The sequence below is a fragment of the Copadichromis virginalis genome, linkage group LG20 (assembly GCF_057382275.1).
Source record: "Copadichromis virginalis isolate Kocher_CV1m ecotype Utaka linkage group LG20, C_Virginalis_male_GT1.1, whole genome shotgun sequence".
Classification (NCBI taxonomy): domain Eukaryota; kingdom Metazoa; phylum Chordata; class Actinopteri; order Cichliformes; family Cichlidae; genus Copadichromis; species Copadichromis virginalis.
Window position 1 is genome coordinate 1,013,720 of NC_140637.1, and position 22,054 is coordinate 1,035,773.

Genomic DNA, 22,054 nt, shown 5'->3' on the forward strand with positions numbered 1-22,054 from the left:
AAAATGAGTTGATGGACAGTGCCAATGATGTTATTCTAGAGGCTTGTCGTGACAAAACAGGTCAGGAAATTCCACTTTTGAATTGCTGTGGAAGAAAATTTGCACGTCGCTCTCTAACAGACTCACACACAGACTCACACATTTTCATTATAGTGCAACTGTAAATATACTGTAGCACCACAGGAGAAGAAGCCGGCCCTCTGAGTGGCCCAAACAGTGAGATAGCACCATTTTTAAGGGACACTGGAAGGTAACAATAAGAAAAATCATAGTTGATTTTTAAGACAATACTTATTTACTGACAATAGAAACGTTTGTGTACTGTATATCCTATGCTTTTTCAGATTACATAAATATCTGCTAAAGAAGGGGGAAACTCCCAGGACATTTAATCCTTCTCTGGGAGTACAGCAGCTACAGCTGTGCTTTATGCTTGCAGATGCTTTCCATGTAATTCTTTAAGCACTGGCAGTCAGCAGCTGGTGAAATAAACCCGTCTTTTATTGTGAAACATCCAGTGGCCCATTTCCGTCTGATTAGTGATAGCAGCTAGTCGCACCACAATAGTGGACAAAGTTTATATTTTAGTTCTGGGATTATAAAACATATGCTTTTGGGCCTTTTTCACAGTTTTCTATTAAGTTTCATTTTGGCAGGATGAAGTGTTGTTTCTAACCGATTTGCCAGCACCCGGACCGAGGGAGCAGTGAGTTTGGCGAGCCACACGATCTTGGAACTCTTATGACATTACACAAGGACTGCCACACAGACATTAATCCATGAGCTCTGCTGCTCCAGGCCTGTCAGCACAAAATCACTTTTGCCATCATATAAACTCAAGAAGAAGCTGACACTGCCTGTCTGACGTTTAGTTATCTACTCTTGTCACTAACAGTGTCGTATCCACAGTGGTGGAAAGGCATGCGGGCCGGATCAGTGCCCTGCAGGGGCTTTTGGCAGGGGACAGTGTTTTGATAAAGGACTTTGCAGATGACATTCCTTCTTTCCCTGCTTCCTCTCTTTCTCCCGTTTGTAAATGTGCTCTTTCCCTCTGCTTCACGCATTTTAATTTTCTGTGTGCCTGTGTGTCTCTCTCGCTGTGGTTCGGTTGATTATGGTGTTGGGCTGTAGCTACAGGGCTTGGCATCTAAATTAAACTCTTTCTGCTCTATACAAGTGTTCATCTAACGTGTCTCCAGAGATTAACACACCCACTAGCTCTTAGACAGCTACTGCCATGATCGAGGCTATGCACCATTGGATGATATTTACTCATATGTTGTTTAGTTCTTTTACACTGTGATTTAACTAAATGAAAAACAATTTCCTACTCAGTGATGCTTATACCTGCAGAGAATGCACAGTTTCAAGTTCTAGCAAAAACAGTGTCCTCACTTTTAGACCCTGCATCCATGCTCTCTCTTCTTGCCTCGCGTTATCTGTTTCTCTGTTGTCACAGTCCGAGTCAGGAAGAGAATCTTTTAGCAGTTTTTCTCTGTAAGTGTTGGGCCTTTTTATTTTATCAACCAGCACTTCATCCGCCAACGCCCAATCAAAAAACAAACACAGGAAGCTGTCGTCTCAGGGTAGGATGGAGAGCTACATGGGAGACAAAAAGCTCGACCCCCCTCTAGGGCCGGTCAGACTGAGCTCGACGGGATGCAGACAGCTGCTGGCTATGACAGCGCGTTGATTTAACAGTTTAGTCACGTCACATGTGGCGTCATGCATGGAAGTGAAGTGGTGAGCCCATGACATTTGCTAAAGACTCCATCTGACAGGCTGTGGAGGCATGTTTAAGGATTTCAATTCAAAACTGATGAATCCATCTGTGCAAAGATGGAAAGGTTAAAAAGAGGAAGAGACACAGCTCGCTCATTTTTGTGCAAAGCTTCGGCTTAGCCTGTAAGTACAGGAACTGCACTATAAATGTGAATGTGCAGTTTCTTAGACAGTAATATGCTGTTTACAAAATGACTGTACAATTATGGAGGTTGGAGGCTGCACCACATGCACAGGGCTGAGAGCACAAATCCAGCATGTGCTCACACGCCCAGGGAGAAAGGATAGAGAAGGATATGTGGGTCTGTCTCATATTCAGAGGGTACGTCTACCGGATTTTATAACCTGCTCCGCTTTGTCATCAGCTCCATCGTTAATAACACAAATACACTCGCTGTGCTGTTAAGTGTCGATCGCTCCCCGCCTCCCTCCCTCGAGTGTGTTTGTAGCGTCTGCAGGGGGCCTTCTGTTCTTCATTTAGAGCTGCAGGAACACCGCACTCTGGTGAAACCTTATACCTTAAGCCAGCTTGTCAACACAGCAAGCGCACTCTGCGTAAATTACGACTTCGTGCGCTAAACACAACTCAATGTTTTATCGTTTTAATTATACACATTACTCTGAGTGATATACTGTGAAATGTGTTTTGTCTGAGTATGAGTGGATTAACTAATTAAAGAGACTGCTGCAGCATTTGATTGCTCGCACTTGCATGCGTTCTTTTAAAACGCCCTGAAATGTCACGTTACGCTTTGACGATGGAGATATTAACGTGGGATTAGATGAATGAAAACACTCAGAGTGGCTGCTTTTCCTCTGCTTTGTTCTCTTTAGGAGTGCTTTTGCATGTCACGCTTACAGGATTGCATTATTCTGCGCAAAAGGTGGCACGAGCAAGTGATGTTAAGAGTGGGACAGAAACACAGAGTTTGTCAGTAAACAACAGAGCTCCAGATGGGAAAAGCACTCTGAACACGATCTGATCCCGGCTTCTGTATCTTCTCCCCGTGTTGTAAACCTCCTTTCTTCTCTCCCTTGTAGCCGAGTCTTATTGAACTCACTGCCATGAATATTCTCATGTTTCACTGATCACCTTAGAGGCTTCCTAAGTACAATGGATGTATTGTATCTTAAAAGCCAGCCTGTCGTTTATACCCGAGCTCCACTCAGCTTTAACATGTTCCTCAGCTTTTCCTCATCTCCTGCTGCTGCCTCATTCATGTTTGCACTCCAACTATTGAAACACCGTGACTGACGTCATCATCTACATGTTTGGAGACCCCAAACGAGGCCCCGCTTTCACAGTCAGAGTGACCCTGAGCATTTCTGGAGTGGCTAGTGGATGTTTATTTTGGAGGGTTTCTAGTTGTAGGAAACTAGTATGATGTTTATATTTTTCTTCTTAATGGCCCCCTGAGGTTCACACTGTGTTGCCAGAGATCTCACTTTCTCTCAGGGAGCTAAAGTTTGATCATGAAGCGGTCAAACGCCATCTCTGCCCTTCCAAACATCCTGCTTTAGTTCCTCTTCCACTAATTAAATAGTTGAGCTCAGACTACTGTAAGTACCTCAGGCTAGAGACACAGGTTAATCCTTTTCTTTGCTTTAGTTTCCCAAAGTATCAAATCCCTTAATGAAAAGACAAAACTTGTGCTTTATGTGCATTCTGATTGCAATGCATCTGTTACAATATAAAAAGCAACTTTTACAACATTAGTTATTTTAAGCACAATGTCAAGAACATATTTGCTTTATTACATACTGAAATGATCAAAGATGTGAGAGGAAAATGGCTTTAGAGATGATATAATGAAAGCTGCAGCTTACTAAGCAACATACATGGTGAAAATGTTTTTTCTGCAAACACTGCATCATTACAGGGTGATGCAAACGTGGGAGAAGAAATGTTCCCGTATGTCTGTCCTATCAGTCAGACCACTGCTGTGGATGTAGAACAAGGCCCTGAGGGTCAGTGAGACAGGAGAAAGCGTTTGGGGGAATCTTCTCGACTTCCAGCAGATTGTTTTCGAGGTGGACTGAAGCCAAGGAGCCCGAATTGCGAGGGTGGCACACGCTCCACTGCCTCACCAGCCTATAATTGAAACATATACACACTGAAATTTAGGCAGACAATTTTCACTATGAAATAACGCAGAAACCAAACATTCAAATGTTTATTATTTTAAAATTAAAGTCTAAAAGCCGTATATAATGTAAAGATAAGAAACACATTTACATAAGAAATTGAATGTGTTCTTTGTTAAGCTCCTTAGAATCATTTCAATGGAACCAGCAGAGCTAATGGTGTTAAGACAGGATTGGGTAACAAGCAAGCAGTAAGCTCATCCCAGCATTATAGAAATCACATTTGACTTCATGGAAAATCCAATTCTACCTGATCTGGTTGTTGCTCAGTCTCAGCACCTGCAGGTTTTTAAACTGCCGGATGCAGCGAGGAACTTCTCCGAGGCGATTGTGGTCCAATAGGAGCTCGCTCAGCGAGCGGTAAGATCCAACAAAAGAGAACTGTTCTATAGCGTCGTTGCTCAGGTCATTGTGGGACAGACACAGGGACCGAAGGCCGGGCCGCAGGTGACGGAACGTGAAGGCTGGGATGTGACTGATGCTGTTGTGCTGGAGGGTCAGATTACGAAGAGGGCGCGGCAGGTTTAGAGGAACGGAAGTGAACAGGTTGTGAGATAGATCCAAGGCTTCCAAGGACCTGAAGAAATACAGTGCATAGAATAATCTCAGTCATATTTGCAAAGAAACGTCCAATCAGTCTGAAATTGCTCAGAGACAACCTGGAGATCCATATTTCCAGTGATATCACAGCACTTATGGCATCATGCTGAAGATCTCAGTGATCTCCCAACCTTTCTACTAGTGATAATGCTGAGGTTAGCTGCTCAGCAGAAGCATGTGATGATGAAGTGTTTTAGGTTTTGCAGGTTTCCTGATTAAGCATGTCAATAGACCCACATCCACACTGACTCATAAACCTTTCATCTCAGCTTTCATCTCATGTTTTATCATTTCTGGCCTCCTGCATCGCGCTGTTGGGGAGAAAGGGAGGCGGGCCTGTGTGGTGGAATAGCAGGGTGCACCAGCCAATAAAACAGTGGGGCCTGAGGGGTACGATGGCTGTTTGGGGGAGAATTTGAGGCAGAATTGCTGATAGAGAAAATGTTTGGCTTATGGGAAACCTAAAGAATAGCCACAGAGCTGGGACCAGATTTCTGAGGTCTGAGACAAAGACAATAATAATAATTCTGACTTATCAAAGCAGTCCTCGGGGTGCACTGCAGCACTGTGATTCAGTGTTTATTAGAAGGTCTTACACAGCTGTTTTGAGTTTACAGCACAGCTCACAGCAGGAGACAAAACCTCATTTTCGGTTCTTCCTCCATTCACTGACATCACTGAACAAAAGGGCTCAGAAAACATTCAGGTGGCCAGTTAATGACTACAGAGTGATGGGAACTGGGGCCCAATCAGTGAAGGCTTGTGGATGCTGAACACATGTGGGCCAACGTATGTCTGACTGATGCTGTCTGCTTCACAGTTTCTGTTACTATCAGCTTACAATAGAAAGCTTACAGCAACTCTCCTTCTTTTGAACATTACACCTGTTTCAATAAACCACAGCACATATTTCCTCTTTTCCTATTAAATATAAAGAAACCAGGGTTTGCTCAAGACTGTGCACAGAATTCAAGATTATTACCAAGACATGTTTCCATAGATTTGTCCGGGCTGTGCAAAATATTCACATTTTGTGCGTACGGTGAAATGCTCTAGAATAAAATGCACACAATAAACACTATGACCCACTAACAGGTTCGGCTATTAAGGTGCGACTGTAAATATTCAGTAACAGAAGAACCAAAATAAACTCTTTCAGTATTTCATATGATGAAATACTGCATCAGCACATGTAAGGGTACTCGAAGGGTAACAATAACATAAAAGCAGATCTAATCATTATTTGTTAGTTTGTCTTTTCCAAGAGTTACTTTTATTTACTGGCAATAAAAACTTTTTATGGTATATATCCAGTCCCTGTTCACATCATTAGTTTGCAACACAAAAAGATGTTTTTTTGATTTTTTTTAAAAGGAGCATAGTTTATATTTGCCCAGACGTATTTCTGGGTCACACTACAGTGGTGCAACTGAAAGAAAAACACGGGATCTGTGGAGATGGTTGCAAAATGGATGTGGAAGTGCCAAAACCTGCAGTTCCTGTCCGGACCACCTAAGGCTGGCTCCAAAAGTGGATCAGACCTCACCAGTATTATATAACACATTACTCTTACTGGTGTCTTTGATTGGCACGTGTGCCAACACAGCTCACTGTTGACCTCTCTGTTGTCTTTGATCTCCTGCTGCCTGTCATCCTTAATGAAATGACCTGACAAACAATAAAGCCTGATGTGTGACACGGACTCTCCAACATGGTGAATAACAAACGTAGTCTGTGCACCAGTGCACTTCAGGGACACAGCTGGCCCAGCAGTAGGGTCGAGGCTTCAAAATGCAATTTGAAACCAATGAGTGACATCAATCTTTCATGTACAGCCTGTGTATCTAATCTGCATTAGAACGTCCTCCACCTCCATCATCTCTGAGAACAACTTTCAGAAACCTGGGGAAGCACAGCAGCACAGAGCACACAAAGAAACCAGCAGGCGCTAAATGCACGATTTTCTGTGAATTTCTATTAAATTAAATAAATAAAAAAAGAGTGATTTCTGTTCCCACTTGAAACCATAAAACACATCACTATGCTTGTTTCTGTGTACCAGTTTAGACCAGTTGTGTGCAGCTGATTTGTATTCAAAGACTTTGCCAGTAAGCTCAGCAGCAGTCCACCAGTGTTTAAATACCACATGGTATTAATGAGTGGAGAGACACACAGTCCTCTCTTCTCAGAGACCTCCACCCGTTGGCTTGGCACCTACACAAAAACACAACAACACTCTCATACGCACAACATGACATGAACTATGCGCATCCACAGAAAATAAATATGCTGGCAGACACAGATGGGCGTCAAGGAGGTGCAGCGAGGATGCAAATGCATGGATTTGAAATTGCTATTCACCCACCCAAAAAGGAAAAAGATGCACATACTATGATCAAATAGTCATGCACAAGCACACAACACACAAGCTACTCCAGGCAACACACACACACAATTCACACCAAAGCAAATGTTTTTGCTTTTCTTTTTTTCATTAAAAAAAATCAAGTCTGTCTCGGTTTTGTGCAAAGCGTAGTCCAGTCCTGCAGCTGCTCAGGGTGATGGTCTGCTTACAACGGGTACTGCACTTACAGATACACACGGCTCCATTTACGGTGAAACCACAGCGTCGGGATTACACAGAATAGTCGAAGTATTCAAGCCAGGCTCTGTGATTATGCCAAGCAGACTTGAACGCCTGCAGCTGGACTTGAAACTGCACCGATCGATGGATGACGGCACGTTCTGGACTTATTAAAGCTGCGTGTGCACTTTTGTGCGCACTGGATGTATTAACACTGGCTGATATCTGGAAGTATTTGTGAGATCTGTTGAAAACAGTCCCTCCAATCATTTTTTTTAATTCCAACTGGGGTCCTGAGGGGCTGGAGCCTCTGCCAGCTGCCACTGAAAGCACACAGAAGCATATTTGAAATCATTTACCGCATTACTCGAACAAACAAACAAACTGGACTTTTTTGCGTTCTATAAATCTAGTATTTTAGTATTTATTTATTTATTGTCATTGTCAAGAACAATGAAATTGTGTTTGGGGCTTCCATACAACCCAAAAAAAAGAAGAAAATAATAAATACCCCTTAAAACCCAAGTGTACATATTTAACCCAGTGTGACTCCAATGCAATAAGACAATCCTTAGCAATAATGTTCGTAGAAATTCAGACAAAGACCTGAGAAACATGACAAAATACAACAATGCAACCCATTCAATATTATTGTACTGTGAGATATGATATCAGATATGATAGTTATCTATTTAAGAAAGAGGGGGGGGGGGCAGGAGGGGGAAGAGAATAAAGATATGATGCACCAATGCAGACCAGTTCATTGCTATTAAGAAGTTGGATATGGTTATTGTCCGTGAGAGGGGGGCAGAGAGTTCAGGAGCCTCACAGCCTGTGGATACAGGCTGTTGGCCAGTCTGGATGTTCTGGCCTGTATAGACCTGTACCTTCTCCCTGAGGGCAGCAGATGGAAAAGGTGGCGCGCAGGGTGATGTTGGTCCCGCAGGATACTGTGCACCCTCCTCAGACAGCGAGTGGGGAAGATATTACTGATCTCTGGCAGACTTGTTCCAATAATTCTGCCAGCTTCTTTCACCACCCGCTGGAGTGCTTGCTGATCGGCCTTGGTGCAGCTGGGGAACCACACTAGAAATCCATACGTCAGAACGCTGCTGATGGCACAGTTGTAGAAGTTCAACATCAGAGATCTGGGAATGTGTGCGCTCCGCAGTCTCCTCAGGTAGTAGAGGCGCTGTTGGGCCTTCCGTACAACTGAGGTGATATGGTTGCCCCAGGACAGGTCCTCGGTCACAGTTACCCCCAAGAATTTAAAACTGCTCACCCTCTCCACCGCCTCACTGCCAATGAAGAGAGGCAGATGGTTGTTATGACCCCTCTTCCGGAGATCTACAATGATCTCCTTGGTCTTTTTGGTGTTTAAGACCAAGTTATTGTCGTGGCACCATGACTCTAGTTGTTGCACCTCTGTCCTATAGTTTGTCTCATCATTGTTGGATATAAGTCCGAGCACTGTAGTGTCATCTGCAAACTTAACAATGAGATTGGACGCGCAGGAGGAAATACAGTCATGGGTGAAGAGAGTGTATAGCAGAGGGCTCAGAACACACCCCTGAGGGGCACCGGTGTTGACCACAAGGGTGGAAGAGGTGTTCTTACCCACTCTGACACTCTGTCTACGGTTAGTGAGGAAGTCCACAATCCAGTTGCACAGAGAGGAGTTAAGTCCCAGTTGGTGGAGTTTGGGACGGAGTTTGTATGGCCGGATGGTATTAAAAGCCGAGCTGTAGTCTACAAAGAGGAGCCGTGCATAGGTGTTCCTGTGTTCCAAGTGCTTCAGTAATGTGTGCAGCACTGTGGCGATCGCATCCTCGGTTGACCGGTTCTCCCTGTATGCAAACTGGTGCGAGTCCAGGGATGGTGGAAAAGCAGCTCTGATGTGTTTAATGACCAGTCTCTCCAGGCATTTGGCGGGAATGGGGGTGAGTGCCACAGGTCTGAAATCGTTCAGACATGTGACATTTGACTGTTTTGGGATGGGAACGATGGTTGCTGCTTTGAAACAGGATGGTACCAGTGAACAGGACAACGAGGTGTTATATATAGAGGTGAAGACGTCCGCCAGGTCCGCAGCACAGTCTTTTATCTAAAGTGAGTTTTTACACTTGCTAAATGTTACGTGTTTGCAACCACGCAGGAAACCGTTAAATGTGAACTGAAGATCACTTAAATGAAACCCAGCGGTCTTCACTTGATGTTGGCGTCATATTTTAGCCGGTGTGCACGTACAGAGTGTGTGCACGTACAGAGTGTGTGCGCCGTGTTTGTTTCCCAGTTTATATAAGCTCATTACGAAACCAATTTGCGCCGGGCCAAACAGGAAAAGGGCTTTTGATACAAGTCGTATCAGGCTGAGACACGTCACGATGCGACACACACATCTTTGGTGTGATGATCACTGAACCTGCACCTCCATGCGATCCGTCTAAGCCTGCAGCGACGATAAATATACACAGATCTCCCATGACAGCTTCTCTGTGCAAAATGACACAAATAATAAAAAAATAATGGAGAAAAATAACATTTGATGTGCCGTAACAGCCATCTGTTTCAGCACAAACCAAATTAAAAAAATACTCGGCTCTTCTGTCAGTTATTATCTAACGGAGTTGGAGTGGCTGTTACTGGGTATTTTTAAGTCGATGATCCTTTTACAAGAGTGTTAAGTCAAACTGCAGAGCACGCAATAAAACAAAGCCATTATTACACAATCCGTCATTTTTCTGTAAATGTTTGACAGCATAAACTACAGTCTTTCACTTTATCAATGAAATATGATCATTTGGGCGTAGTGTCGCAAATGAGAAAATGCTCTGGTTTGAGATCAGGCACTGACACAGGCAGGTGTCAGGTGTGTGTGCATGTGTGTGTCTGTTTTAGTTGTGCAGCTGTGTTTTTGAACAGGCTGCTCATTGTGCCTGATAAGAGTCAAATCTAACTGCTTGTGCAACAGCATTAATTGTATGCCAGCGCAGCTTCGTTACATAACAAACACGTACAGGGATAAACAAAGGAAGGCACAGTTGTTGGAGTTGGAAGACGTATTCCGATGCATCGCTTAGCTAAAGGTTACATAACTCTAGCTACATCACCTCGTGAAAAACGAGTAATGCATTCATGTTCTTTTAACTGGAGCAATCATTTGATTTTCATCCTGAAACACACAAAGTAGATCCGATACACATCCTTTTTGTTTATGAGGACAACACCACTTTTGTACACTTCTGGTTTTTTACCAAGTTTTCCCAAAACAGCCTTCTCAGTGATGCTTTAGATTTCTGACTTATTGAATGTAATCCTTAGCCCAGTTTGAGAACCTGAGCTCTATTAAAATGGTTTTGTGCGTCCATCAGTGTCCATGTACCAGGAAATCCCACAACAGGATCGTGCCACCACTGCGTTGGACTGTAGCGATGGTGTTAATCGCTTCTTAGTGCCTGGTTTCAATCATGCGCACGACCCCGGGAACTATGAACTGAATTATGAATCTTTGTTTCAGAGGATTTTGCATGTCATGCTCTAATACCTCTTCCACCGTGGCAATGACAGAACCCATTCAGACGTGGTAGCATTCCCACCAAAGAAAAAAAAGTGACAGAGAGACAGAATCACAAAATTGCTGGGCCCAAACCAGTATAGGAGAGGCCACCACAGCAACTTCAAAGCTGATCTGCTGACGCAGCCAGCACATTTGTTTCCCACAGAAAAGAAAGAAAATCTCAAACCTGCTGAAATGTAAGCTTGTTCTCAGAAAGCACTACAGCGCTGTCTCCAGAGAGGCACTGAGCCAAGAACGAATCAGTGGAAACCAGGTATCCAAGCCATTCAGGCGCTTTTTGGCAAACTGTGCAGCCATTTGTGTGGATACCTACATTAATGATTGTCCTTCTAAGAACTTGACCCATCTCTAAATCTTACAAATCTCCCCAAACTGAGTAATCCCTGTTTACTCCTGGACACCGAGACTGCTACAGATATGTTTCCGTATTCTCCCTCAGCTTATGCATTGACATAATCACGTCTTTGTCCTTAACAGGCAATTTTCTCAACATCTCACGCTGGTTTTTACTCTTACATACAACATCAAGTGTCAGAGCTTTTAGATTAAGTCCAGTGAATCCAATATGCAATGAAAGATTGTACTTGTAGAATCTGAAGGATCATTAAAAGAAGGATGTGTCTGAATACTTTAGTATACTGGATATTTCAGTTCTTTTAAAATAAGATTAACCGTTGCTATTATTGTGTAGACTGATGAGGGGGAAGTAATGCATATGGGGGGGGGGTTATCCCAAATGAGTCAGAGACATTTCACAGGCTCTGGAAATGTTCTGTTTTCATTACACGTTATTTAAATACATAATGAGGTAAGTGAGCCCAGTCTGCCTGAGAAAGGTCCCAGCTCCCTGTTACCTCGTTCTCCCCACTCATACCTCGATCACCGAGCTAGAAGCAAAGCAACACTGTGACACGAAACAGAAGCACCCTGCGAACTAGACCCAGCCAACTGCAGTTCTTTTCACATTAAGCAATTCACTTTTGATCTTTGTTTTCTCAGCTTTTTCAGGCACTTTCTGTTTCTTAACGTGCCTCAGTAGGACCACATGATGATATGCTATTAAAGGTCTGTAGACAATCAGCTGGAAGGGAGGGTTCTGATCTTGTTAGCGACCTTACTTATTGTCTCCTGCTGTATAAGCGGAGTTTAGGTCAAGCTGAGTTTATTCACTGTCTGGTGTCTATGCAGAAGCCTTAAAATGAAGGCCCAGCTACTAAGCCTGCAGACTCGATGGGAAGTTGATGCTCTCACAACTAATGAGGTCAACGTGTCAGGCATCAGAAACAAGTCTCATGAAGACTCAGGACAGTCTGTTCGAATTTCCTCCAGTGAACTCCATCTTCCTGTCCTGGAGTCTGCTTTGCATCTAGAAGATTACAAGAGTTCATCACTTCCTAAAGTTTTCCCAGACTGCATCTTCTCAAGTTAATGCTTCTGCTTTGTGCCCTATATACAAAATCTCCACAGCTTCACTTTCCTGCAACTCTCTTTTGCATTCTCTATTTCCTCAGTTTTCCCTGAGGCTCCCACTTTGGTTCGCAAGGATCCTAAGGAGCAAAAAAAAAAGAAAAACCCACTGGAATTCACTATATTTAAACAGCACACACACAAACACACATACACACATACAGATGCACACAGTTGCCTCAAGCCCTCGCTCACACGCCTGCTCATCCAAGTACACAAGGTCAGCTGTCAAAATGTGTGTGATATGTGAGCATACATGTGTTTGTCTGTGTGAGGAAGGCTGAGAGAGAAGCAGAAGAAGAAATGAGAAAACTGTCTGGCTTTGTGTAAATCAGTCTAAATGTCTGCTGAGAAAACACGTACTGAAGCTGATGTCCAACACTCCAAATGTGTTGTCATTTTAATTCAGTCATTTTTGAAAGAAGGCATCAGCTTTAAACATCGATGATTTACTTTACTGTGATACTAAATTACTGCCTGTTTAAAAAAATCTCATCGTTTAATGGAAATTTGTTGTTTCATATCTTTTAGTGGCCACAAGAATAAAGTGAAAAGTGTTTTGAACTTGAACAAATGACAGCTGCGTCTTCAGATTCCTAAGCAACACCAGGCTGCCCTCTGGTGGCTGATGAAGGAACTACATAACATTGGGTTGGATGGATGGATGGACATACTTAAGACGCGTCCATGCATGGGTAGCGATGTCTTGCTCATGCAGACGGTTGTGCCTGAGTTCGAGCACTCTCAAATGAATGCAGCCCCTCAGCGCTTCCTCTGTCAGCTCCTCAATTAGATTTTCATTCATTTGCAGCGTCTACAGAATGAGGAAGACGGAGACAGATGCTGAGGTGTGATACAGGAGACAGAAATGTGACAGTTTAAAATGAAAACAATCAGTGAATATGCAAACAGTGTCCGAGAGTGTCTAACTCCAAGCAGTGAGAGAAAGAGGAAAAAATGACTCGAAAATGTGGTACATGTGCACCTGAAGAGAGGGAGGAAGGTTCAGTGGTAGCGACCGGAAGTGATTGTTGCTCAGCTGGAGGTCAAGAAGTCTCTGTAGCGGCCTAAAAGCTGGAGGGGACACACTGGCTTTGTGAAGAGCATTTCCTCCCAGCTCTAGCTTCAGGAGATTCATCAAACCTATTAGGAAATAATACCTATGATGTTACACCTGTTATAATTTTTACACATGACTGTGTTCACACACACACGCACACACACACACACACACACACACACACACACACACGATGTGTACCTTTGAAGCAGTGCGGTGTGAGTCCACTCAGCTTATTGTTTTTGATTTTGAGCTCCTCCAGAGATGAAGGCAGCGTCGGGATCACGGTGATGCGGTTGTCATCCAGATCCAGCTTCCTCAGAGAGGTCAGGTTCTGCATGAAATGAAATGCAGCACAAATAAATAGGTGTTGAGCAAAACTGGGATGATAAAATACACTAAATAGATACTTGTCTCCAAGTCCGTAATTTCCCATCCCTGCTTGCCAATTGGGATTTAATCACAGAGCTCACAGAAACACACCAAATGAAAGAATGTCACATTTGTGCATCTCTTCCATTCATGTGATCTGTCCTCTCATATTTTTAGCAAAGCCACTCCGGGTGGCTCTTCAGTGAAAGCTGCTGTGGTTTTGATGGGTGAATAAAAGCAGTGGACAGGACTTCGCAGCATCCCTCCAGCCAGTCCATCAATCCCCTGTCATTACAGGGATGTGAGCAGAAACTGAAGAAGAATATTCCTCTAAAAATAATTTCCTCATATTCCCCACATCATTGGCTGCAGCTTTTTTCCAGCAGGTTCTTTCAGCCAATACCGTGACAGTATAGCAGTGGCAGTGTGTAATGATTGGTCAGAGTGTGGTAGGCTCCCTCGGTGTGGCCTGTGGTCAGAGGTTATTCTTAGACGGATTAGTTAATGCATTTTCAGTGCTCTTTTATTACCGTAATGATACAGGACATAGCCTGCTTTTTATTTTAACTAGATGCAAAGTGACCCATAAAATGTGCTTGTAAGTCAGAAAAGTACTGACAGGCGGAGGACTCTCTGTAAGAGTGAAGACGGAGCTACTAAGGATAATGTCAGAGCAGTTCAACACGTCCACGTCAAAGGAAAGTCAAACAGGGTTCAGTTTCAGGCCTCGAGGCGTAAAGTTTTTTGGGTTTTTTGTTGATATGTGTGTTTGTCTCTGCTGGTGCTGTTTAAACACACCAAATAGTTCTTCCCAGAATATTATTTGTGGCTCGAACTGACAGTGAATACAAACTTTCTGTCTCATTACGAAGGTAAACTACAGTCTGGCGGTATATTAAATGTTGTTGTTGTTGTCTGCTGTAAATTATTTTATCACTTCTTTCTTTGGCCAGCAGACAATGAGAGAAGCAACACTGACTTTTCTAACAGAGTTCAGTCACTGTCAGTGACACTTGTTTGTTTTTTCCATTCCCAGTCTGGATAAATAATACTTGATATTTCATGACAGTAAATATTTTCTAGAAAACACCCAACAGATATAAAGTGCAGTTAAAAATATATAGTTAGAAAACTCATTGAGTGCAGGCAGAACTGGAAGTGCAAGTCTCCAACTGCAGTTGTAAGACGAGTGGGAGAAACTCTGCAGTCAAACGGTGTTGGACAGCCTTGGTTTGTGGTGGATTTTCACACTGGTATTACACACATATTACTATATATTACTCACTGGGACACAAACCTCAGTACAAGAGCAGTAGATTTAAGTCAGAGTAACCACCACCCTTTACTGGTTTTACTTTACTTTTTCACTTTTTATATAAATAGATAAATAAAGGGATAAAAATATGTCACTTGTGAGTAATTTTAAAAGATGCAGCGAGAGCAGTGTTACTCACAGAAAGTGGGTTTTGGCTGAACGATTCATCATCCAGTATGTTTCGACTCAGGTCCAGCATGTCCAGGTTCAGGAGGCCTGAGAAAGCTCGTGCCGTGATGATCCTGATGTTGTTCTCTGAACATAAAGTCAGTCACATGACACTTCAATTTTCAATTTGATGATTCACTAGCTGGCAGCATAATAATCCACGTCGTAATGTATTCCAGTGGTAAATCCAGGATAACACTGTTTACAAAAATATGGGCATCGATGGCTCACTAATGATGGCTGGGCTTCCTGAGCTCTTGTGTTTGCTCTTTTTTCTTTTTTTAATCTGTGAAATTTCTGTTGGGTGCTTTCTTTGACTACAGCTGTAGATATACACATACCTGCTAAATCCACCTTCGTGGCTTCAAGGTTTTGGAAGCTTGGCAGGTGAGTAATGCCGATGCCCCTGCAGCTGATCTCTCTCTCAGTGCTCTGACACTTAATAGAATCAGAAAACTTTATTAATGCCCAAGGAAATTATGTAATATGTAACAGGCAACTCTATAAAGTTAGAAACCGTTTCTGTTTGATTGCTGGGCGACTCAGTCGGTTCTTCCTCTGCTTCTTCTTCTTCTTCTTCTTCCTCTGCTTCTTCTTCTTCTTCCTCCTCCTCCTCTTCCTCTTCTTCTTCTTCCTCCTTGGAAGAAAAGAACAACATTTAATTACCCAGCAAATCAGTAAGTAAATAAGACAAGTTAAAAAAGATAACTAATATTACAAACTATAACCTCTTCTTCTTCTTCTTCCTCCTCTTCATCATCATCGTCGTCGTCTTCATCGTCGTCTTCATCGTCGTCTTCATCGTCGTCTTCATCGTCATCGTCCTCCTCCTCATCATCCTCCTCCTCTCGTGCTTTCCTGAGATCCATCAGCCTTTTCTTCTCAGCGTGGAGTTCCCTGAGTGCAGCCATAAGAGCGTTGCTGTCCTCCCCTCCTTTTCCAGGCTTTCTCCAGCCGCCAACGGGTCGCCCCAAACCCGCCTACAGAAAGTAGCAGGAGACCATTACTGGAATTAATTACTGGAAACAGAGACAAGTCTCACATAAGGACTGTGTGTTACAGGTGCTGCATGTTTCTTCTTTTTGTTTTGTTTCTGACAGGTGCACCAGTTGCCAGTACACCGTGCTTTTCTGTTTGTGCTCTATCCTTTTGTTATATGTTCACTCCTATTTTCTACTGCCTTCCTTCCCCCCCGCCTGTCAGCTTAGACATTGTCGTACTACACATATACTCTGATAACTGAAACAACACGAATAGAAATGAATAAATAGGCAGATAAAAGAAACACATGAAGAAGAGGAGCCTTTAGGGAATTTTTAGAGCTTATCTTGGAAAAGCAAAATGTGTTCGGCACAACAATTCAGATCATAAAATCTGATTGCAAAAGCTGCCAGACAGGACGGCGACATGACCTAAAAGATGGTGTAATATGATTGTGTGTCTCATCATACTATTCTATATGCGATGGACTCCACTGTGGCTGCATGCTTCCTCTTCCCCCAGGCACTTCTCCTTCTTCTGATCGCCTCCAGGTTTCCAGAGCCATGTTTTTCCTGCTTGATCACTTTCTCAGCATTTGCTTGGAGATGCTCATCCTCACTCTCTTCTTCACCAGGGTAACAGAAAACATAAATCAAACCAAAAATGCAGTCATGAAGGAATACACTGTTCGATTTTTAATCCTCTGTGCGCAAAATAGGTTAAAATTCTCAGTTATTAAGTGTTTATTAACCAAGAGCGTGCAGACAAAAGTGGGCAGACTTTAAAAACTTACCAGCAGTGTGTGCACCCGACACTGTCACCCCTGCGTCGATCCTTGGCGAAGGAACGGGTGCTATTTCTAGTTCGGATATCTCAGCGGAGACTTCCATTAATGCATCCACGTCATGCCAAGAGTCCAAGTTTTGTTCTGAGGAAACTATTCCACTCAGACAGATGAACACGATCCACGTCCATGGCATTTGCATTGCTGTATATTTATACTCAAATCAAGCTTTTTTCAAATGCAGAGAAGCCCAAAGGGTTTAATTTCTAATCCTCAGAGCTGAAGCCAAGAAGAAGCATCAGAGCAGGAAGCGCAGATGGTTAGAAGTCTACTTACAGACAAGCAGACAGTTCTTCAGTAAACCCTGGAGCTTTATGAATGCAGAGTAAACGCTGTGGTTTCCCTTCTGTTCTGAGTCACCTTGAAGCAGTGGTCAAACATATTGCACGCGCTCGCTGCTCAGAGTAAATGTTAAAATGAAGAAAGAGAGAGAAAGCGGGAAGGGACATCCAGCAGGCGGAGAGGTAAAAAAATAAATTCTCTCAGTGTTAATAAAGAGCCTCGATTGTTGTACCGTGAAATACAGACACACCCTGCTCCTCCTCGTCTCCACTTCATAACTGTCTGCGAACATTATGTGGAACAGCTTTTTTCTCTCTCCTGGAGGAGAGACGCTGACAGGACGGCGGGGGGTGATACTGGAGTGCAGTAAGTTTTGCACACTGGTGATAGATTTTAGTCGTACATTCTGTTGTGATTTGACAAATGTGTTTTTGTAAACCGCTGTCACTTTTGTGCTTTTTCTGGAGGGCATCAGAATGTTAGTATGAGTACAGCAGACCTTGTCCAAGAGCAGACGGTTGGTACACAGTCCCAGTCGGAGGCAACCTTGTTTGGCAAACCTCCGCCAGCATCTATGTCTGAAGTCAAACATGAACTCTGAGTAATAAAAAGTGAGGACGTCTTTACATTCTGCACATCGACGGCAGAGTGTGTACATCCTCACACTCGCCGTCTGCCCCTTACTGAGTGTGGAGCCAAACTGGGATGTTCACTGTGGGGTGAAACCTCTTTATTTGCTCAGGAGACACACACAGTCGTGTTTTCATATCTTCGTGTGGACATCTAATTGACATATTGCTTTCCCTAGCTGCTTACACTTATCCTAACCCTGTCTTCAAACTCATGGGGCATTTTGTCCCCATAAGTGACTGTTGGTCCCCACAAGTAGAGCAACTTTCCAATGTTTGGTCCCCGCATATACACATACACAAACATTACATTCAGTCGACATCTTCTTAAATGAACACTACTACTGTAATATGCAATCAAATCTGCAGATTATGCTTTTTTGGTGTTTTTCCACACCTGAAGAGTAACTGATGAGACAGCAGCAGAATCCAGACATATTCCAAATGGCACTCTGGACAAGTTGACACTAAACACTGAAACAGTCAGGCCCTCATGTGCTCCTCCAAAGTAAATAGCAACGTTTCCAAAGATGATTCATTTTTATATCTCGACAGGAGCACGCTGTCATCTACAGACCACATTCAACCCCTTCCTTGAGTGTGACAACACCCTGAATTTCCACAGCACACTTACATGACTACACTTACATGTTTAAGAAACAGCGCATGTTTTATTATCCTTCCTGCGGATGACCAAGTTAATCTTTGCTTTCTTTTCACTCTGAAGGAATATGTTAAAGTCAGCATGACCGCTTTCAGCTTTGTAACATCTCTGACACCAGTTTGCCAAATGCTAAATGTAATAAACTAAACATCTGCAGTCATGAAGCATCTGAGGTTACAGGCAGTTACTGAAATAACGAAGCTTTTATGCTCACAACTGAACGGCATTTCAAATCAGATGTGTTTATCAAGGCGATCGTGGCTCAAGAGTTGGCAGTTTGTCTTGTAATCGGAAGGTTGCCGGTTCGAGCCCCGGCTCCGACAGTCTCGGTCGTTGTGTCCTCGGGCAAGACACTTCACCTGATGCCTACTGGTGGTGGTCAGAGGGCCCGGTGGCGCCAGTGTCCGGCAGCCTCGCCTCTGTCAGTGCGCCCCAGGGCGGCTGTGGCTACAATGTAGCACCAGTGTATTAATGGGTGGATGACTGGATGTGTAAAGCGCTTTACAAATACAGGCCATTTACCATTTCATAATCATTTATTTAAAAAAGTACCTAATGAGTTAGGAACAAAGAACGGCGCATTGTTTAGAGCAGTGGCTCCCAAACTTTTTTCGCTGGGCCCCCCTTTGTTTTATAGAAAAATGTTCGCGCGCACACGCACGCACACACTAACACACCCTCCAACCACACGCGCCCATATTTTGCTCAGTTGCGGTTTATTTCACACCTCAAACATTTAGTAAACAATTAAGCAAATACAAGTAACCTGCAGGTAGTACGAAAATAAACTATGTCCGCACCTACACGGGTGTTTCTGAACACGCAGCTGTTTCGTCCACGTAAACGGCGTTTCGAATCACCGAAAACGGAGATTTTTTATAACTCATTTTTTGCGTTTATGTGTGGACGTGGAATACAGAGCTCATCACGCAAAGTTAAAGGTATGTGCCTTTTTCCGCGTCACGCTGTGCGCCACGTTATTGTTTACATGAGATGAAGAGCAGGGCCCTGTTTCAGGAAGCCGGTTTGGAAAACTCAGAGTGAAAAACGACACTCACGGTTGAGTAACCCCGAACTGTCCAACTCGGAATATTCCGTTTCAGAAAGGCTGATAACAATTAGTTCAATCAAGGCGGAGTTGCTTTAACCCCAAGTGAAGCGCGCGGACGAGGATACATAAAGCCCTGATAAGCGGAGCACAGATTAAGCGAGTCACCATGGAGACGGAGGGAAAGAAGGCGCGGTCAATGTATTTTACAGCGCTTGAGGCCGAAATGCTGATGGCAGCATATGCCGATAACATGCAAATTCCGCGGAAAAAAGTAACACAGCGACAGCTGCAAAAGAAAGTGAGCATGCATGGCAAAACATAGCCGACAGAGTCAATGCGTGAGTGTTAATTTAAACATTGATCTAGGGATTTCCACCCATTTAACACGTTATTTTATCATATGTTATTTTATTTGTTATTTTATACATTTTATTTTGTGCTGTGATGTGAGCGCAGGTGCAACCCAACAGGCCCCAAACGTGCCTGGCAGCAAGTAAAAATGAAATATAAAAATATAGTCCAAACAGGTAAGGTGTAATTGTATTATGAGCCATAGTGCTTGGTCTGTTTGTCCGATGTAAATCAATTGCAGTTAGAGGTTACATTAATTTTCTGTCTGTAAGCACTTATTGAAATTATCTGAGCACATTACAAGTACATATTTGCTTACTCTGTATGCTCAAATGTGACCCGTTATAGCCAACAGAAAAAAAGCGGAGGCCCGAAAAACAGGTGGGGGTCCTCCACCACCACCACTCACAGAGGCTGAGCAGTTGGCCCTCAGCCAAAACAGTGGGCGCCCTGTGGCCGAAGGCATCTCTGCGGGGACATCCTCTGAGTCAATAACCCCGCAAGACACAAGTGCCTACATAGGGGGTAAATTCAAAATAATACATGATGTGCATACATCCTTTCTTCACAGTCACCTTTGCAGTGCTACTCATTCATTTGATAAACTCTTTACCATAATGGATTATTTTGTAGTGAAGTTATTTTCCTACTGATTTTGCCTTCCCTCAGTCTTGGTTGTCTTTGAGAGCATAATGACAATGAAGTGTAAGGTGCTTGGTATGTTTGTTAATTGCCATTTGGTCCCTTGTAAGTTATAAGTGACCTGTATAAACCTCATATTCTATCAGTTGATGGTGATGGTGTACTGCATCTGGTGCAGCCTCCTGTTGAGCCAGACCAACATGTAATACTCCACAGATTATATGAGTTTACAGTAGAACAGCAATGTTGTTTATTTCTTTACTACAGGAAAATAATGAAGAAACATTGACAGCTGTTACAGAGGAGGAAGCAACAGAGACACTTTATGAGGTTTACATCTTTTAATACTTTGTGTACAGGAAATACAGGCGACCAATAAAGCCAGTTGAACAAAAAATCTGTTTATTCTTCTTTCAACATGTTGAGGTGATGGGTCAAAGGAAATGATTGTGACATATGGTGTCTCTGACTGCGCTTCCATCTTGTATGTCCGTGGGAGGGTCAGGATGTTCATGGTTTGGATCACTGCTGATGTTTGGTTCAGAAGGACAGTGTTCTCCTCTAATTGTGGCAATGTTGTGAAGAATCACACATGCCACAATAATGTCACATGCCCTTTCTGGGGTGACCCTGAGTCTTTGCAGGCACTGGAACCGGGCCTTAAGCATTCCGATAGTCATTTCAACTCTGGCTCTTGTCCTGCAATTAGCCAGATTATATCGCTGCTGTGGGCCCGGTTCAGGGTCAGGGTAAGGGGTAAGCAAATAGGGTAAACATGGATACCCCCTATCACCAAGCAAGTAGCCAGTGAACTCTCCTAAGACAGAAGGATACACTTCAGTTCAAATGTCCCTGAAGCAATTGGTCTTTATATATTTTAAAGTATTTTCAACTCACCATGTCCAAATTTTGTGCTCAGTGTACATTCACGGAATATTTGTGAGTCATGGACAGAGCCTGGCCACTTGGCTTCCACATTTGTGATAATGTTGGCAGCATCATATATGATCTTCACAGTGCAGAGAACACAAATTAGCATCCATTACTATAATGAAATAATTTGTTAGTTTGAAATGCTACAGGGAACTATGTACCTGTACATTAATGCTGTGGAAAGACTTCCTGTTCACATAGTCTCCTTCATTTACTGAAGGAGCAATAATTGGAATGTGAGTACCATCTATACAGCCAATCACGCCTGGGAACCCTGAAAATAAATGTAAAATTTAAGTAGTAGTTCAAGTATCACCACATCATACATTAAGTTTTGGTCATCCTGATACCTGCAATTTTGTGGCATCCCTCTTTGATAAATCTTGTGGGTCTATGACCGGGGAACACCACAGACGAGTACAGGAGACGTTTCAGTGCAACTGTAACATTCCTGACTGCCCGACAGACGGTAGCCTTGGAAACGTGCTCAGCGTCACCAATATTATACAGAAAGCTCCCGTTTGCAAGAAACCGAAGTGCAATACAAATAATATGCAATGAACTGAGAGCATGTCCGCGATGTGTCACATGCGTAATATATGGCCTG

The 22,054-nt window shown here is 43.2% G+C and overlaps 1 protein-coding gene across 1 annotated transcript; it reads right to left on the bottom strand.

Annotated features, from left to right (window-relative positions):
* Nucleotides 1–3,549: 3,549 nt before the first annotated feature.
* On the bottom strand, nucleotides 3,550–17,081 carry LOC146683889 (extracellular matrix protein 2). The gene is made up of 11 exons (XM_085443921.1): nucleotides 16,845–17,081; nucleotides 16,522–16,676; nucleotides 15,799–16,050; nucleotides 15,588–15,707; nucleotides 15,412–15,508; nucleotides 15,042–15,157; nucleotides 13,417–13,549; nucleotides 13,141–13,298; nucleotides 12,830–12,969; nucleotides 4,178–4,504; nucleotides 3,550–3,874 (listed from the first exon to the last, which is right to left on the bottom strand). Exons 1-11 carry the CDS (start codon nucleotides 17,035–17,037, stop codon nucleotides 3,709–3,711), a joined length of 1,857 nt encoding a protein of 618 aa, XP_085300047.1. The 5' UTR covers nucleotides 17,038–17,081; the 3' UTR covers nucleotides 3,550–3,708.
* Nucleotides 17,082–22,054: the final 4,973 nt, after the last annotated feature.